The sequence below is a fragment of the Coptis chinensis genome, chromosome 4 (assembly GCF_015680905.1).
Source record: "Coptis chinensis isolate HL-2020 chromosome 4, ASM1568090v1, whole genome shotgun sequence".
NCBI classification, from domain to species: domain Eukaryota; kingdom Viridiplantae; phylum Streptophyta; class Magnoliopsida; order Ranunculales; family Ranunculaceae; genus Coptis; species Coptis chinensis.
Window position 1 is genome coordinate 54,328,198 of NC_141459.1, and position 14,839 is coordinate 54,343,036.

Genomic DNA, 14,839 nt, shown 5'->3' on the forward strand with positions numbered 1-14,839 from the left:
TTACACTCTTCCATTGGAGAGTATAGAGTGTGGATATTTATGAGCTATACAATACTATACAATTAGAGGTGTAAAATCCTAATGGCACCTACGTGGAGCCTAGGTGGAGGTGTAATTTTACACCCCCCATTGGAGATGCCCTTAGAGTGTAAATTTTACACTTTAAACAATTTACACCCCTATTGGATTGGAGATGGCCTAATAGTTTGAGTTTGTTTGGTTAAAACGGAGGAATTAGAAACGTCACGAGTGTTGAGTAACAGATATACTTTCTACTAGGCCCATCCCAATAAGCCCACACAACCCAAAACACTTATAAACGCACTTTTTCAGCCTTCGTCTCCATTTTTGCCCTCTGCAACTCCACCAAAACAGCAATCATGGCAATACGAAATCTACTCACCCTAGTTCGAAAATCTAAAAACCGTTTTTTACCCTCACCTCGCTCTATCATCCAACCCTATTTTTTCTCCTCCTCATCATCTCTAACCCAAACAGAAACAAAACCACCATTGGCCCCACCACATCCTCATGAAATGATCTATGACCGTTTAGCAGAACAAGTGAAATCCAAATAAAAAACTCGACAACCCAGATTCTAGATTCCTCCAACACGCTTCCCCACATCCTGTTTTAACTGACCATACTCAAATCTTGTCTGCACCCGAAACCCGTGTAACGACTTTACCCAATGGGTTACGTGTCGCTACGGAGTCTAATCTAGCTGTTAAGACAGCTACTGTTGGGGTGTGGATTGATGCCGGGAGTAGATTTGAGACTGATGAGACTAGTGGGACTGCTCATTTTTTGGAACATATGATATTTAAGGGGACGGGGAAGAGATCGGCTCGGGCTTTGGAGGAAGAGATTGAGAATATGGGTGGGCATTTGAATGCGTATACGTCTAGGGAACAGACCACTTATTATGCTAATGTTTTAGGGGAAAATGTTCCCATTGCACTTGATATTTTGGCTGATATTTTACAGAATTCAGAGTTTGATTCCGATAGGGTTGATCGTGAGCGGGGTGTTATTCTCCGTGAGAAGGAAGAAGTAAGGAATTTATAATCGCATTTTTTTATTATTGCATTTACTTTCGTGTAGTTAAAGGTTCCATTGTTATGTGTATTAACATTGAATTCGAATTAACAAAAAGCTACTATTGTATTCAAATTATGCCTGTAGCTGTTGAGATGTTTTGCGTAAGTTAGTGCTAAGGGCCAAAGGATGAGTATGCTAAGGGGGTCAGCCTGGTTTGGGTGTTTTAGTTTCAATATGGATTCCTGTTGACCCCCCTTTTTCAGAAGTTTTCTAACATGCTCATTCTTTAATGGAATATTATTTATTGATTAAGAGGCACTGCAGTTCTGTAAGTTGATTTTATATATACAATGATTGGATTTCCTTGCCCTTGGCATTTACTTGCATATTGTAGTTTCGATTAAGATGTGTTGAGGAGCATAATATGCGTTAAGAATTGAGTTGGACACTCTTATTAAGAAGCCAATGCAACTATCAGCTCATAAAATTCATCTAATGGCATTTGATGTAGCCATTAGATGAAATGCGTATCTGCATTATTCTTATTCCATTACCTAGTGGGTATATTCCAAATTGCGATATCTGCATCTTAAATAATTACAAGGTAGGGACGGCAGCCGTTCTCTATATGAGAATATTTATTGGGCGTTTGACTCTACAGGATAATCTATGGACCTTTGTTGTTTGTTCGCTTACTCTGTGCCACAATACCCTATATGTAACTGATTCCATGCATAGGTCTGTAGCTTATAATTTTGCCTTCCTGTGCATAATGTTTTTTATATGTTCTGTTGCAGGTGGAAACCCAACCGGCGGAAGTAGTTTTTGATCATTTACATGCAACTGCATTTCAATACACTCCTTTGGGCAGAACCATTTTGGGCCCTACTGAGAATATCCAGAAAATCACCAGAGCTGATATTGGGAAATATATTTCAACTCACTATGCATTTCCCAGAATGGTACTGTAACTACATATAAATGCTTGGGATTAGTTCAGTTCCTCTATTGCATTGTGGTTACCCCGTCAATGCTTTGGATATTCTTGACATGTGTCTGTTCTGGAATATTAACTTTCAGGTAATTTCTGCTGCTGGGGCTGTCAAACACGAAGATGTTGTTGAAGAAGTAAAGAAATTATTTACAAATTTACCATATGAATCTGCTACAACATCTGAATTGATTGCAAAAGAGCCAGCAATATTTACAGGTTCTGAGGTATATTGTAATTATCGGAATTCCTTTTATATTTTGTTCCGAGTCCTTGTACCACATTTATAATCTGTGCACGATGTTGAAGGTCCTTGGATAGATTAAGTTGGTGCTGAGACTGGTATTATCAGTTAACACGAACATACTTCTCATAAGTCCTATATAGTGAATCTGGTGGATTCATGTAATTGTTGTTAATAGCTTTGTGATTTTTCAGGTTCGAATCATTGATGATGATGTTCCTCTTGCACAATTCGCTGTTGCATTCGAAGGAGCATCGTGGACCGATCCCGATTCCATTGCATTGATGGTCATGCAATCCATGCTGGGCTCTTGGAATAAAAGTACAGGTGGGGGAAAGCACATGGGGTGAGTCTTTTACTTTTACTTGACCAATTTAGAAATGAAACTTGTAACTTAGTTGAGGATTGATTTTGATGTGTATCATCTTCACATAAATTTGTGTGAACAGTTCAGAGCTGGCGCAGAGGGTTGGAATCAATGAAATAGCAGAGAGCATGATGGCTTTTAACACTAACTACAAAGACACTGGGTTATTTGGCGTTTATGCTGTTGCCAAGGTAAGGAATTTAACATTTTCACCTAATTTATTTTAACAAACTAGTTTTGTCTTTTTAATTTTATAAGTATTTCGCACTGCTATATGCATTAGACAATATGCTATGAAGCAGTGACTTCTGATTTCTCAATTATCTAGCATACACACAATTTATACATCAATAAATTGACCTTTCCAAATGTGATCCATTGTCATACAAATTTGGAAATAGTGCAAGCAATATCATGGTTGACTAGGTAACATTCCAGAAGCAGTTAAAAATTAGTGGGACCACAATTAGAGTAAATTTTTTTATGTAATCTATGTACACAACAAAAAGGTTTTCCTATGCCTCATCTGGAAGAAAATAGGTGCAATAGGTTTTTCTTACCTTTAACACCGGAGTCTTTGTCCTTCGAGGGAGGTAGGGTAGGAGACAGCTGTGTGCTTCCCAGTGTCATGACATGACTTTATCTTGTTCCATTACCTGGACATTATTCCACAATATTTTTTCTTTCTATGTCGCACGTTATGGCACTCGCAACTCCCAGTATAGCCTTATAATTTGGAGCTTGCACAGTTTCACTTGTAATGAATGTGCTCTACATCTCCTACTTGTGTTCCCATATGGAAATACTGAAGATGAAAGCATTACATGCTGGGGTTTCCCCTTTCAGGAGAAGGTTTCTATCCCACATCATGTTGTGCTCTCCTGTTCCCTTCCCCCTATTATAAGGAGCAAAAGGGTAGGATCAACCAGTGGCGGAGCCAGAAATTCTATCTCCGTGGGGCACTTTGCGTTTTGATAATTTGAACAATTCATCTTTTCCAAATCATGGGTTTCCATGTTAGCTAACATAACTTCATAATCATTGAAATGGTAAATTATATGTTAATGCATAAAGAATTACAATTTTAGCGTGAAGAGCTACAGATTCCTTTAGAAATATAAGTATATTTCCTGGACATAAAAATGAAAATGACACATTGAACTTTTGAGTCCGAAGTTGGGACAATTTAAAGTCTTCAATAGCAAAAAGTAAAATATATAATAAATGTATATCCACGGAGGTGATTGTGGGTTAAGCCAATGTGCTCTTTCTTTGATGTGGTATTCAATGAGCTTTAGTGGCTGGACTGTGGGCACAAAATGGAAATCAGGCCTTTATGCCCATACTTACCTGAAGAGAATTTACAGTAGTAGAGTGAGTTGCATTGGGTTGGGGAGGTGGCTAGGTGAGATTTTCTTTTGGTCTTCTTTGACTTAGGTGCTGAGTTGGCACTAAACACGTGAGGGAGTCACAAACTCACAAAGGAGTTTAAAGATGGAGTAGAAATAGGTATTTTTTGGAACTTATTTAGGTGTGGACGTGAAAATGTGAACCATGGGCTTTTGCCTTTTTGGCTGTTTTGCCTCCTGCTCAAGTGACAGAAATCAGCAAAACATTGGAGTAATTCATGTGAATTCGCAGTCAATTTGTGTGTGTGTGTCGGGGTTCAGTTCTGATTTTGAGTTAAAAAGGGTGGTCGTAGGTTTCTTTAGATAGTTACTTTTTGTGATAACTGTTAGTCACCTCAGAATTTCTCTATTTTAATGTAAAATAATATATGAAAGAGAATCTTTGCCAATCTACCATAAATGAGAACAGTAGCCTACCATTCTACCCTATATCTCTTTCTCTTTTCCCAAATCAAAATCAGTGCATTGATAAAAAAGGTTCCATTTTTTTTTTTCTTTAATTATTTTTCTATTTATTTATGAAGATAAGTTAGATTAGTTAATTAAATTAATTGCTTGTGAGACCACTTGACCGTTAGACTTGAAAAGTGGAACTCGATTGTTAATAGTATTTGTTTGTTTTTTATTCAGTTTAAAGTAAAAACTGGGACAATCTTATATGTAATGATAGACATGTAACTTTTGTTTATTATTGCTGCATACAGTTTTCTTAAAGTAATACTACCGGTTTTGAAGTATTCCTGAAAAAATTCTGAACTTCCCGAATTGACCCCTTCACGATTTATTGCCGAACCCGAACTTTGTCACTATGCTCCTGCTCCTGCTCAACAACAACTATAGTACATAGAGCGCACTACTAATTTTTGTAAATGGCAACAAACTTCCACAGGTAATTAATGTTCTTGTGTGCCCCAGGTAGTTACCATGTGACTCTGCCACTGGAATCAACGTGTTAATCGTGTTGGTATTAGTTGTGGCACTTAATAAACACATTTTCTGGTGCAACTATCCAACTCTGCCTGATGGGGTTCAATTCCATTGTATATAGTAATAATGTTAAACTGAACACTTAAAGCAGTTTGTAGATTGGAGCCATTTTACGTAACGAGCTGTTAGAGATGAACTTCCCTTCCAAGCCCTTTGTTTCTTTTCCTTTGATGGGGAATAAGACATTAATTGAAGGAACTCGTAACAGGGATGATGTTACTTAATGTGTGACCAATACAGAGGCACATTAGTTGAAAGGAAAGAAAAAGGAATCCTTTTAACTTATGCAAAGGTAACAGCCACTTCTAGGTATGGTGCTTTTTGCATTTGGCTTTCTCATTCTTCACCAACGTGCGAGTAGGAAAATTGTTGATCATTTTTTGCTCAAGGATCTGTGCAGTTAAAGCATGCCTAGGAAATGTGTTTAGGCTCTATACCAAGTCCATGCTTGTTGAGAAAATCTTTGCTTCTCCGTATCCGTTACACCTGGCACTGCATGGCTCACTGCTTTCCTGCACAAGGAGAAATTTCTTCAAGATCTACACTCAATTTTTGGAGATCTCTTCTCATCAACTCCTTCAATCTATATCTTTATTTTTTTACCCTATTTTCAATTGGGTCGCGGTATTGACACCCCACTTTGATCAATTCAAAGGTATTGGCACCCCTCCATTAATCACATAAAAAACACTCACGGTAAGAAGTTGCCGCGAGATCCCATATCCCACGGAAGGTGGTTGCCGTGGATCTTTTTTTCTTTTAAATTTTTTTTAATAGCCACCGTAAAAAAAGTTAGTTGCCGCAAGATGGTTGTGTTCACTAAAATAGAGTCTTTGCTTGTGTTAATTATCAAAACTCTTCTTCATTAATTTGATCACAAGTTTTTCTTATAACATATGAAAATATTTGTCGCGAGATAGCAAAATTATGCCTCGATTGTACATTTTTTTGTCATGGTTTTGGTGTTGTTTTTGGAGTGTATAAAGAAGTTTTAAAGAAGAAAATGAGGTATTCATATGTCGTGTGTGTTCAATCCGCAAAATTTGAAGTGAAAAAAAACAAAAAAACACAAAAAAAATGTTCCGCGGCAACTGCCTGTTGTGGGATATGGGATCTCGCGGCAATCCAATGCCGTAGAACTATCGGGCATGTGGGGTGTAAAAGGACATATAAAGAATAATTATTATTGTTTTACTTTTGCCAAAAGGGTGCCAATACCGCGCCTCTTTTCAATTATCATTGGCTGTAGATACTTTTATTTCTACGACATTTAGCCTTAAACTGCATATCTGCACAGAAATGCCATGTATAAAAACTAGGGACTACAGTTATACTGGCTCCATTTTCAGCAACATATTCCAACTGTATTTTTGTCTAGAATATTTTATGGAAGGAACAGGGGTAGAGTGAACTTTATCCTTGGTTTTGAATGCATATGATACTCTTAGGTTTTATTATTGTTGGTTAACAAGATCCATTTTCTACTGCTAGTATTGGATTTTAATCATTTATTATTGTTACTCTTTTATCATTCTGATTGGATATTTTCGTTTCTTGTATTCAGCCTGATTGCTTAGATGATTTAGCCTATGCAATAATGTATGAAGTGAGCAAATTATCCTACCGAGTTTCTGAAGCTGATGTCACTCGCGCTCGTAATCAGGTATTCATAGATTTCTTTGTCTCCATGATTTTTTGTTTCTTTGTTTAGAAAATGCTGCAATCTTCAGTATGGTGCTTGTCACTAAATTTGAGCTATTTAATGATCATTGTGAAATAGCAGTTCTATACAGTCCTATCTTAGGAGTTAGGACTTGTCAACAAATTGTCATTTAGTTTTATCTGGTCTTTTGTAGCCATTTTCTCTGGCTGATTTGCTCTTATGCAGTTGATAGCATGAATTAGTGGTTTTGGATATTGTTGTTTCTCGTCTTTTTTGGTGGTTCCCATATCTAATTTGACGCTTTGCCAGTTGAAATCTTCTCTACTACTTCACATTGATGGAACCAGTCCTGTTGCTGAAGATATTGGCCGACAGGTTACTTTTTCATTTTTTTTTTTTTTTTGATAGTAACTTTTTCATTATTGATATGGATAACAGTGATGTAATACAGTAAGTACAGTATTGCTTGAGTGGAACATGGATCTAAGTATCTAACTTCTACTTTTGAGTCTGATTTTTTCGAGTCTTGGGTGTAGAAACCAGTCAACCATAAGGTCCTCCTCTGAGTAATGATGCCTGGGTAAAATGACCTTACTGGTTGCATAGTTTGAGAAGATGCCATGTAGAAATCCTCTCTCTGGTTTCGCCCATGTGCCTAAAATTAACTTGCATGTGAAAGAAACTCATAACCACTGTATATATGGTTAATTGAGTGCTCCTCTAAGCTTGGTTTGTTCATCCTTTTAGCTACTTACATATGGAAGACGCATGCCATTCACTGAACTGTTTGCAAGAGTTGATGCTGTGGATGCCAGCACTGTCAAGCGTGTAGCCAACCGTTTTATATTTGATCGGGTAAGAATAGAAATATACTGTGAAGATCTACTTCATATTTGTAAGATAAAATATCGAGGGAGGAAAAGATGAACTGGTTTTAGTAACTTAACATTGAAAGAAAACTCGTTTTTTTTTTTTTCCAGGATGTGGCAATTGCTGCCATGGGACCAATCCAGAGCCTCCCAGATTACAACTGGTTCAGACGCAGGACATACTTGCTCCGTTATTAGATTGTTTAATGCTTGCTGTAATCATCCTTCCATTTCCATATAGATAAGTCTGATAAACCGGTCTGCATTGTGTTGGACAATGGCACATCCTTTCAGCATGATAATGTAGGGTGGACAAATTTTGTTTTTTGGTTTTGTAACATTATCCATCTTTACAAAATAATTATTGATTCTTGAGAACAATGAGGTTTGTTCGCAGAATACACTGCTCTAAATCCTCGTCCAAGTTGTCCTTTCTCATTTTTCGTAAAGCTGCTCAATTTCTCATGTCTTTGTTTTGGATTTTATCATCTGTCTTTCTGTTCCACCCAGTTGGCAATTCAATAAAAAATCACAAATTCGTTGTGTTCCATGCATATCTGCACAACAAATTTATGATTAAATCGGCCTAGTTGTATTGTTTACTTTCTTTCCGTCTTACCCGAGTGGCCTAAATGAATGTAACGCACGTTCGACTTTCGGAATAAATCACCACATTTTAGCAATCCCTAGTAATTTGATAGCCGTTGTCACCTATTCAGGTTAATCAGTTGGTCATACGTGAAAAAGAAATGGAGAGGCTGTACGATACCCGATGAGCATTTCTCAAAAGCCAAACTAATTTGTTAGCAATCTCGATACAGAATCAACACTGTGCATTTGTTAGTGACAGTGGCCCCACGTCTCTAGCCAGACCAATGGGCTCAAATACGAAAAAATGTTGTTTCTATGTAGCCACGACAAAATTTTTGACGTATGACTTTAACTAATTGTACACACGACAGTAATTGGTTGAACTTAAATGAAAACTCTTTTCTATCGGTTTAATTTTGGATTTGATTTTCTATTTGTAGTTGTACACCACTTAATCTACGTTGGACATAAATTTGGCCTTAAACCAACCAAACTACATCACTGTAGCAGTTAAGTTTTACAGTAGGAAGAGAAGAGGCTACTTCTGTGAATTATTATACAAACAATGCCTATTTATGGAAAGTTTGCAGTAGAAGACTTGCAAGTCAAAACTCTGCTTTAGTTTTTGTAATAAGAAAAAAAAGAAGAAGATCTGCTGTGCCCATGGAAGTTGCAGAGAAAAGCTTCAAACTCTTTTCAAGAAACTTCAACTTCCTTTCTCTTTTCACCTAATAACACGCATAACCTCTCTCTTATTTCCACTTGTAAGTTATATTTCCTCTGCTGCCTTTGTTTCTAATTATAGTTTACTTCTTAAAGTTGCTTTTTGTATTGTTTTGATTATCTTGTTATTGTTCATTGATTTGTAATATTTGTTTCTTCTTTCACTTTTAAAATTGTCTTTTTAGTGTGGTATTCATTTTGAAAGTGATTTTAGATTTTCTAGTCAAGCTTGTTGTTTCAACTCACTGGAGACTTGGATTTTCTTGCTAACATTCTAGCGTTTTGTTAGGGTGTCTTTGTTTCTCGTGTTTATCCTAGAGAATTCCTTAGAATGGGATGTGGATTTTGGGTATAAGAATTTCGTGATTAAGTCCCCAGGTGCTCTTTGAATTTCTTTCTGTCACCTTCTCCATCTCGGACACGGTTAGGAGCCTTTGATTTCCTTCAGGTTACGTTTGAAAGGGTGGATACTGTTTTTTCCTTCGTTTCAGTTAAAAACACAAGCTGTGTTCTTTTGCTATCGGGATATTATTTAATATGGAGGACCATAAATCTTCTACCCCAGTTGCAGAAGAAGAAAATGTGTTTGCTGCAGCACAGAACTTTGTAAGGGTATTGGAGACGAATAGAAATCTGCCAGGTGACATGAGAAGGATCCTCATGGATCTCAATATCCAGTTGTCTACTATGAACTTACAGTCTGAAAGCAGACAGGGGATAAGTAAGATTGAAGAACAGCTCAGTTCAGTTGAAGAGAAGCTTATAAGATGGGAATCAGATCAGACTATGATATGGGACTCGCAGGAGTCAGCTTCTGAGTATTTACAGGCCGTTGATGAAGTTCGGAGGTTGGCAGAAAGCTTGGAGGCTTTGTCTTTGGATAAGGACGAGAATGTGAGCGAGCTACTACGCCAGACCCATAGGGTTCTCCAAATGTCAATGGCAAGGCTTGAGGAAGAGTTCAGCCACATTCTTTTTCAAAATAGAAAATCTTTTGAGCCAGAGCACAAGTCTTTCCATTCATGTGCAACTGACTTGGTGGATGATAACTCGATCGAGTACGATTCAGTTGAGTCCTTACGGAGGGATAACAGTATTTCAGAAGAATCCATCATAGATTTGGTCCATGCAGATGTAATTCCTGACCTGAAAGGCATTGCAAATCTGATGATAAGTTCCAAGTATGATAAGGAATGCTGCCAGGCTTATATCAGCACTAGGAAAGATGCTCTTGAAGAGCGCTTGTCCACACTGGAAATGGAGAAAATGAGCATTGAAGAGGTGATGAGGGTGGACTGGAGTAGCTTAAATCTCATGATCAAGAAATGGATGCGGGCTATGAAACTATTCACGCGGGTTTATCTTGCCAGCGAGAAACGGCTGTGTGACCAGATTTTTGGGGAGTATGGATCAATCAATCCATTTTGTTTTGTTGAGACTTCAAAGGCTTCAGTACTGCAACTCTTGAGTTTCAGCGAAGCCATAGCTATTGGCCATCTTCAGCCGGAAAAGTTATTTCGGATCCTTGATATGTATGAGGTTCTTTCAGATCTTCTTCCAGATATAGATGATTTGTTCCCGGATGAGTTTGGGTCGTTTATCAAAACTGAATGCCATGAGATCTTGAAGAGACTGGGTGAGTCTGTTGTTGGAACATATTCTGAATTCGAGAAAGCAGTTGGGTCAAACCCATCAATAACTCCGTTTCCTGGAGGTGGAATTCATCATCTAACTAAGTATGTGATGAATTACATCAAGTTCCTTATCGACTATGGTGATACCCTGAATTTGCTTCTTGAGGGACATAATGAGGAGGAACATGTGAAATTAATTCCGAAACTGAATTCAGTTGAAGAGGAAAATGAAGCTGCAAGTTCTTCCTATAGTGTCACCCCAATGGCTCACCATCTTCGATCAGTTACTTCAGTTCTGGAATCAAACCTTAAGAATAAGGCAGATTTGTACAGGGATGGTTCTCTACAACACTTCTTTCTCATGAACAACATCTATTACATGGTTCAAAAGGTTAAAGGCTCTGAACTCAGGGCTTTCTTTGGAGATGGTTGGATTAGACAACACAACTGGAAGTTCCAGCAACACGCAATGAATTATGAGAGAGCTACTTGGAGCTCAATTCTCGCTTTACTGAGGGATGAGGGGATTAACAATCCAGGTTCAAATTCTGCATCAAAGACGATTCTCAAGGAGAGGTTCAGGAGCTTCAATATCGCCTTTGAGGAGGTTTACAAGAGCCAGACAGGGTGGTTGATCCTTGATCCTCAGTTGAGGGAAGATCTCCGCATCTCTGTGTCACTTAAAGTAGTCCAGGCATACCGAACATTCTTGGGAAGGCATGCCAGTCAGCTGGATAGCGAACGGCATATTGATAGGTATATCAAGTACACTGCCGATGATTTGCAAAATTACCTCTTGGATTTCTTTGAAGGGTCCCAAAGATCATTACACAATTCTCGTAGGAGGTGAAGTACCAGAAGGTATTGAGCTCTGCTATTGTTTTATTTTGAATTTTATTTTGTTGTTATTTTATTGTATCATATCATACTGGTGCGGTTTCTATTAAACTTTTCCAATGTCTTGCTTGTTGTTGCAAGTTAAGTCCAAGAACCTGGACTTGATAAAGGTATAGTTCCAATTTTGAGAGGAAGTATTTGTTGTTCTTTCTTTAATAGATGTTTTTTTTTTCCTTTTCGGTTAAGGCTTAAAAATACATTGGTATTGATAAAAATAAAATGTTGAGATACGAGCGCACCAAGAAGTGGTTAAATAAGCCATCTATCTAAATGGCTTTAAGACATACTGACTAGATTAGCACCTGTTAGACCACTAATCAAACTGTCGCCCTACCTAACAGAGCAAACTAAAGCAGAGTCAGAGAGGGATTGACTCAAGCAACCCTCCAGGAACTAGAATGAAATATAACACAGAAGTTGCATCCACGAACCTAAAGAAATATCTTAAAGGAATTTGTAGAAGGAACTCATAGTGCTTGGTGAAACATAGACAAGATAAACTTATTAGTCTGGGCACCAGTTTTGGTGTAAAATAGAAATTGCAATAGCAAGCGTATGACTTATTGGATTGCATATCCATACTTCAGTGGTTTTATTTCTTGTTCTGTAGTGCATTGTCTTGGTTCTGTTTCTTATGTTGCTCTTACTTATAACAAATTGTTTGTTGATGAGATAGACATCCCATAATCCCATCACCTTTTTTTATTTTATTGTGATGGATATATATGCCTACACATATGTAGTGTATTATTATTGTTTGGACTTGAATCATGTGGGAGTTTATTTGTGATGGGGTCCTCAAAATACAATAATTCTGCACTGAATTATGGACCAGAATGTGGGTAGTATTACAGATTACTAGGAAACAAACAGATTGAGAAGGCCAAGGCGTAAAATACATTATGCCTTTAGATCTATTTCTTTCAGCTAGCTTGACCTGGCTAGAGAACTTACAGAATGTTCGCCTAGAGCAACAAACAGACTACTGTTTATCCTTGGCAGTGCTTAGTATGGTTTTAAGATATTTTCTGTAGGAAATCTCAGTTGGTTATCCAAGTGACTAAGGACATAGCCTAGGAACACATGGATGATGGCATAATGGAAGTCAGAGCCTGTCATCATTTTTGAGTTAAGTTGGTTGCTAAGTTTGGATGGATTTTAACAGGTCTTGGTTTTGTTGACATTATACCCAGGCAAAGTAAGACCCTACTAGAACTTTGTTTGCAACTATGAAGTCGGGCTGTCAGGGTTAACTAGTCAAGTCCAACTTAACTAAGAAAGTCTTACTTGGTATTACAAAACCCTCTAAACAAAACATAGTTTACTAATCAGCTATTCAAAACTTTCAAGCCAGAATACCTATATTATATCTCCTTCACAGAATACCTCATTTTTCTCGTTCTTTGCAGAATATTTTACATCATATTGTCAACAATATTATTAAATTCTATTTGTTATTGGGACTTTTATTATATTCAACAACATCTGCTCTTAAAGAACCCACTAGTTATCTCCTTATCTGTGGCCAACTAGTCAACTGAAAGGTTTTACGGAAAGTTCTGGATTAGCAGTTTAGCAGGAAAACTAACTACAGTTCTTTAAATTTAAGTTTAACTCTGTTAAAAGGCTATTTAGCTTAACTGCGGAGTCTTCTGTATTTTCTTCCTTTTTCATTTCTGGGCAAAACTCTTTAAAAGAGGCACCGACAATATGGCCTGCTTTCGCTTTGCTTGTAGTTCATACAGTAATGATATATTCATTCAAATGAAATTCCGAAATGATGATGATGTACCATAAGAAAACTTATGAAATTGGGTCCTGACTCCTGAGTGAAGACGCGGATTATGATGGGCGAGAGGTGGGGATTTACCATTACCAAAATATGACAGGATGGCAATTAAAAATGATCAGCACCATCAAAGGCTCAAAGCCATTACAGTTTAAGATTATTTATTTACAATCTGTTAAACAGTTTAAGATTATTTATCTGAACAATGATTGAGTCTTGAAGCAACCAAAAAATATATATTTATATGCTTTCGGCGGAGACAAGGTTCCTCTTCTGTATTATACAATATGGTTGGTCAATGGTGTTATATAAACTTGACGTCTATTATTTTCAGGATGAATAAAGGCTGGAACACCACTGTAAATCATGTTCCAATGCAAGCATTGGAATAGAACTTTGCCCAAGTAAACTCCAGTCATAGTCATGCAAAATTGCCTGAAAATTTCCAAAAGCAAACAAACGTCAAATGGATGCTAATAAACATCATGTTATAACTGTTCCCCCATGCCTCTTATTTTATTTTTTCGATAATCACCGTGCCTCTTTTTATCTTAAACTAAGTATAGACCAGGTTTTGGACCCAGGCATACGCCCCGGATCATTTTAGATATTTTCCGTACTTAAAAGCCCAATAAAATAAGATTTGTTTAGAACCATATTCGATTTGCGTTATGGAACATTAGTATAATAAGATTTAAACAAAAATATCACAATAAACTTTTGGTAAAAGAAAGTCATGTCTTGCCCCGAATGTTTTGCATGTCCATGGAGTTTTGAAAAATTCAAACATCTCAGAGATAGATATAGAGGCAGGAATTTATACAAACCGCACTTCTTTCTATACGTCAGGAGTCCATTGATGAGAAGGGGTTGAGGAAAGCTCGAACCCAATTCCTACACTGATGAATATAAGCGCAATTGAAATTCCTGGGGAGGTATACATTTGTGTATTGATAAGACCATTCACTATTTTTTTAAGCTGGACCTCTCCATATAGCCAAGAGAAACCATGAACCAAAATAGAAGAGCTTGCCCTATAACCCATATGTAAATATTTCGTAGTCGCCTCATTAGACCGTATATCTCTCTTGGTATATCCAGATAATAGGTAAGAGCATAAACTCTAGATAATAGGTAACAGCATAAACTGAAACATTCTGGAGCTACGAAGATAGTTATTAAATTGTTAGCACCACATAAAAACATTCCTCCTAGAGTAGTTGTTAATACGAATAACAGAAACTCTATTATAGCCATTTTTGTATATTCAGTGTACTCTACGGATAGAGGAATACATAGAGTTGAACATAGTAAAATAAAAAATTGAAAGATTTCGTTGAAATTGTTCATTTGGAAATTTCCCGAAAAGCTAATCATAGGTTCTTCTCTCCATCGGAACAATATGGCCGCTATGCTCATTATTAAACTTGATGAAGAGATGAAATATAACCAAGATATATCTTTTTGATCAGAGGTTGAATCGATCATTAGAAGAAGAATTAGGCCAAAATTAGGATACATTCTGGGAAAATAAAACTTCCATGGAAGAGAAGCAAATGAAACGCTTTCATAAAAATTCTCATAGAATCGAGAATGAAGTTTTCATTTTGTACATGCTAGATCATGAATTAGTA

The 14,839-nt window shown here is 37.1% G+C and overlaps 2 protein-coding genes across 3 annotated transcripts; both read left to right on the plus strand.

Moving 5' to 3' along the window:
• Positions 1–295: 295 nt before the first annotated feature.
• Positions 296–8,036, plus strand: LOC147504027 (putative mitochondrial-processing peptidase subunit beta, mitochondrial). 2 transcript variants are annotated; one of them, XM_086557131.1, is made up of 9 exons: positions 296–1,053; positions 1,839–2,003; positions 2,122–2,259; positions 2,471–2,622; positions 2,726–2,834; positions 6,604–6,702; positions 7,012–7,077; positions 7,450–7,557; positions 7,683–8,036. In XM_086557131.1, exons 1-9 carry the CDS (start codon positions 817–819, stop codon positions 7,767–7,769), a joined length of 1,161 nt encoding a protein of 386 aa, XP_086413257.1. In that variant the 5' UTR covers positions 296–816; the 3' UTR covers positions 7,770–8,036. The 2 variants fall into 2 exon arrangements, with proteins under 2 accessions (XP_086413257.1, XP_086413256.1); XM_086557130.1 differs by having other exon boundaries at positions 473–1,053; positions 6,604–6,747; positions 6,991–7,077.
• Positions 8,037–8,764: 728 nt separating this feature from the next.
• On the plus strand, positions 8,765–11,550 carry EXO70E1 (exocyst subunit exo70 family protein E1). The gene is made up of 2 exons (XM_086557132.1): positions 8,765–8,926; positions 9,175–11,550. Exon 2 carries the CDS (start codon positions 9,423–9,425, stop codon positions 11,367–11,369), a length of 1,947 nt encoding a protein of 648 aa, XP_086413258.1. The 5' UTR covers positions 8,765–8,926; positions 9,175–9,422; the 3' UTR covers positions 11,370–11,550.
• The last annotated feature ends 3,289 nt before the right edge of the window (positions 11,551–14,839 follow it).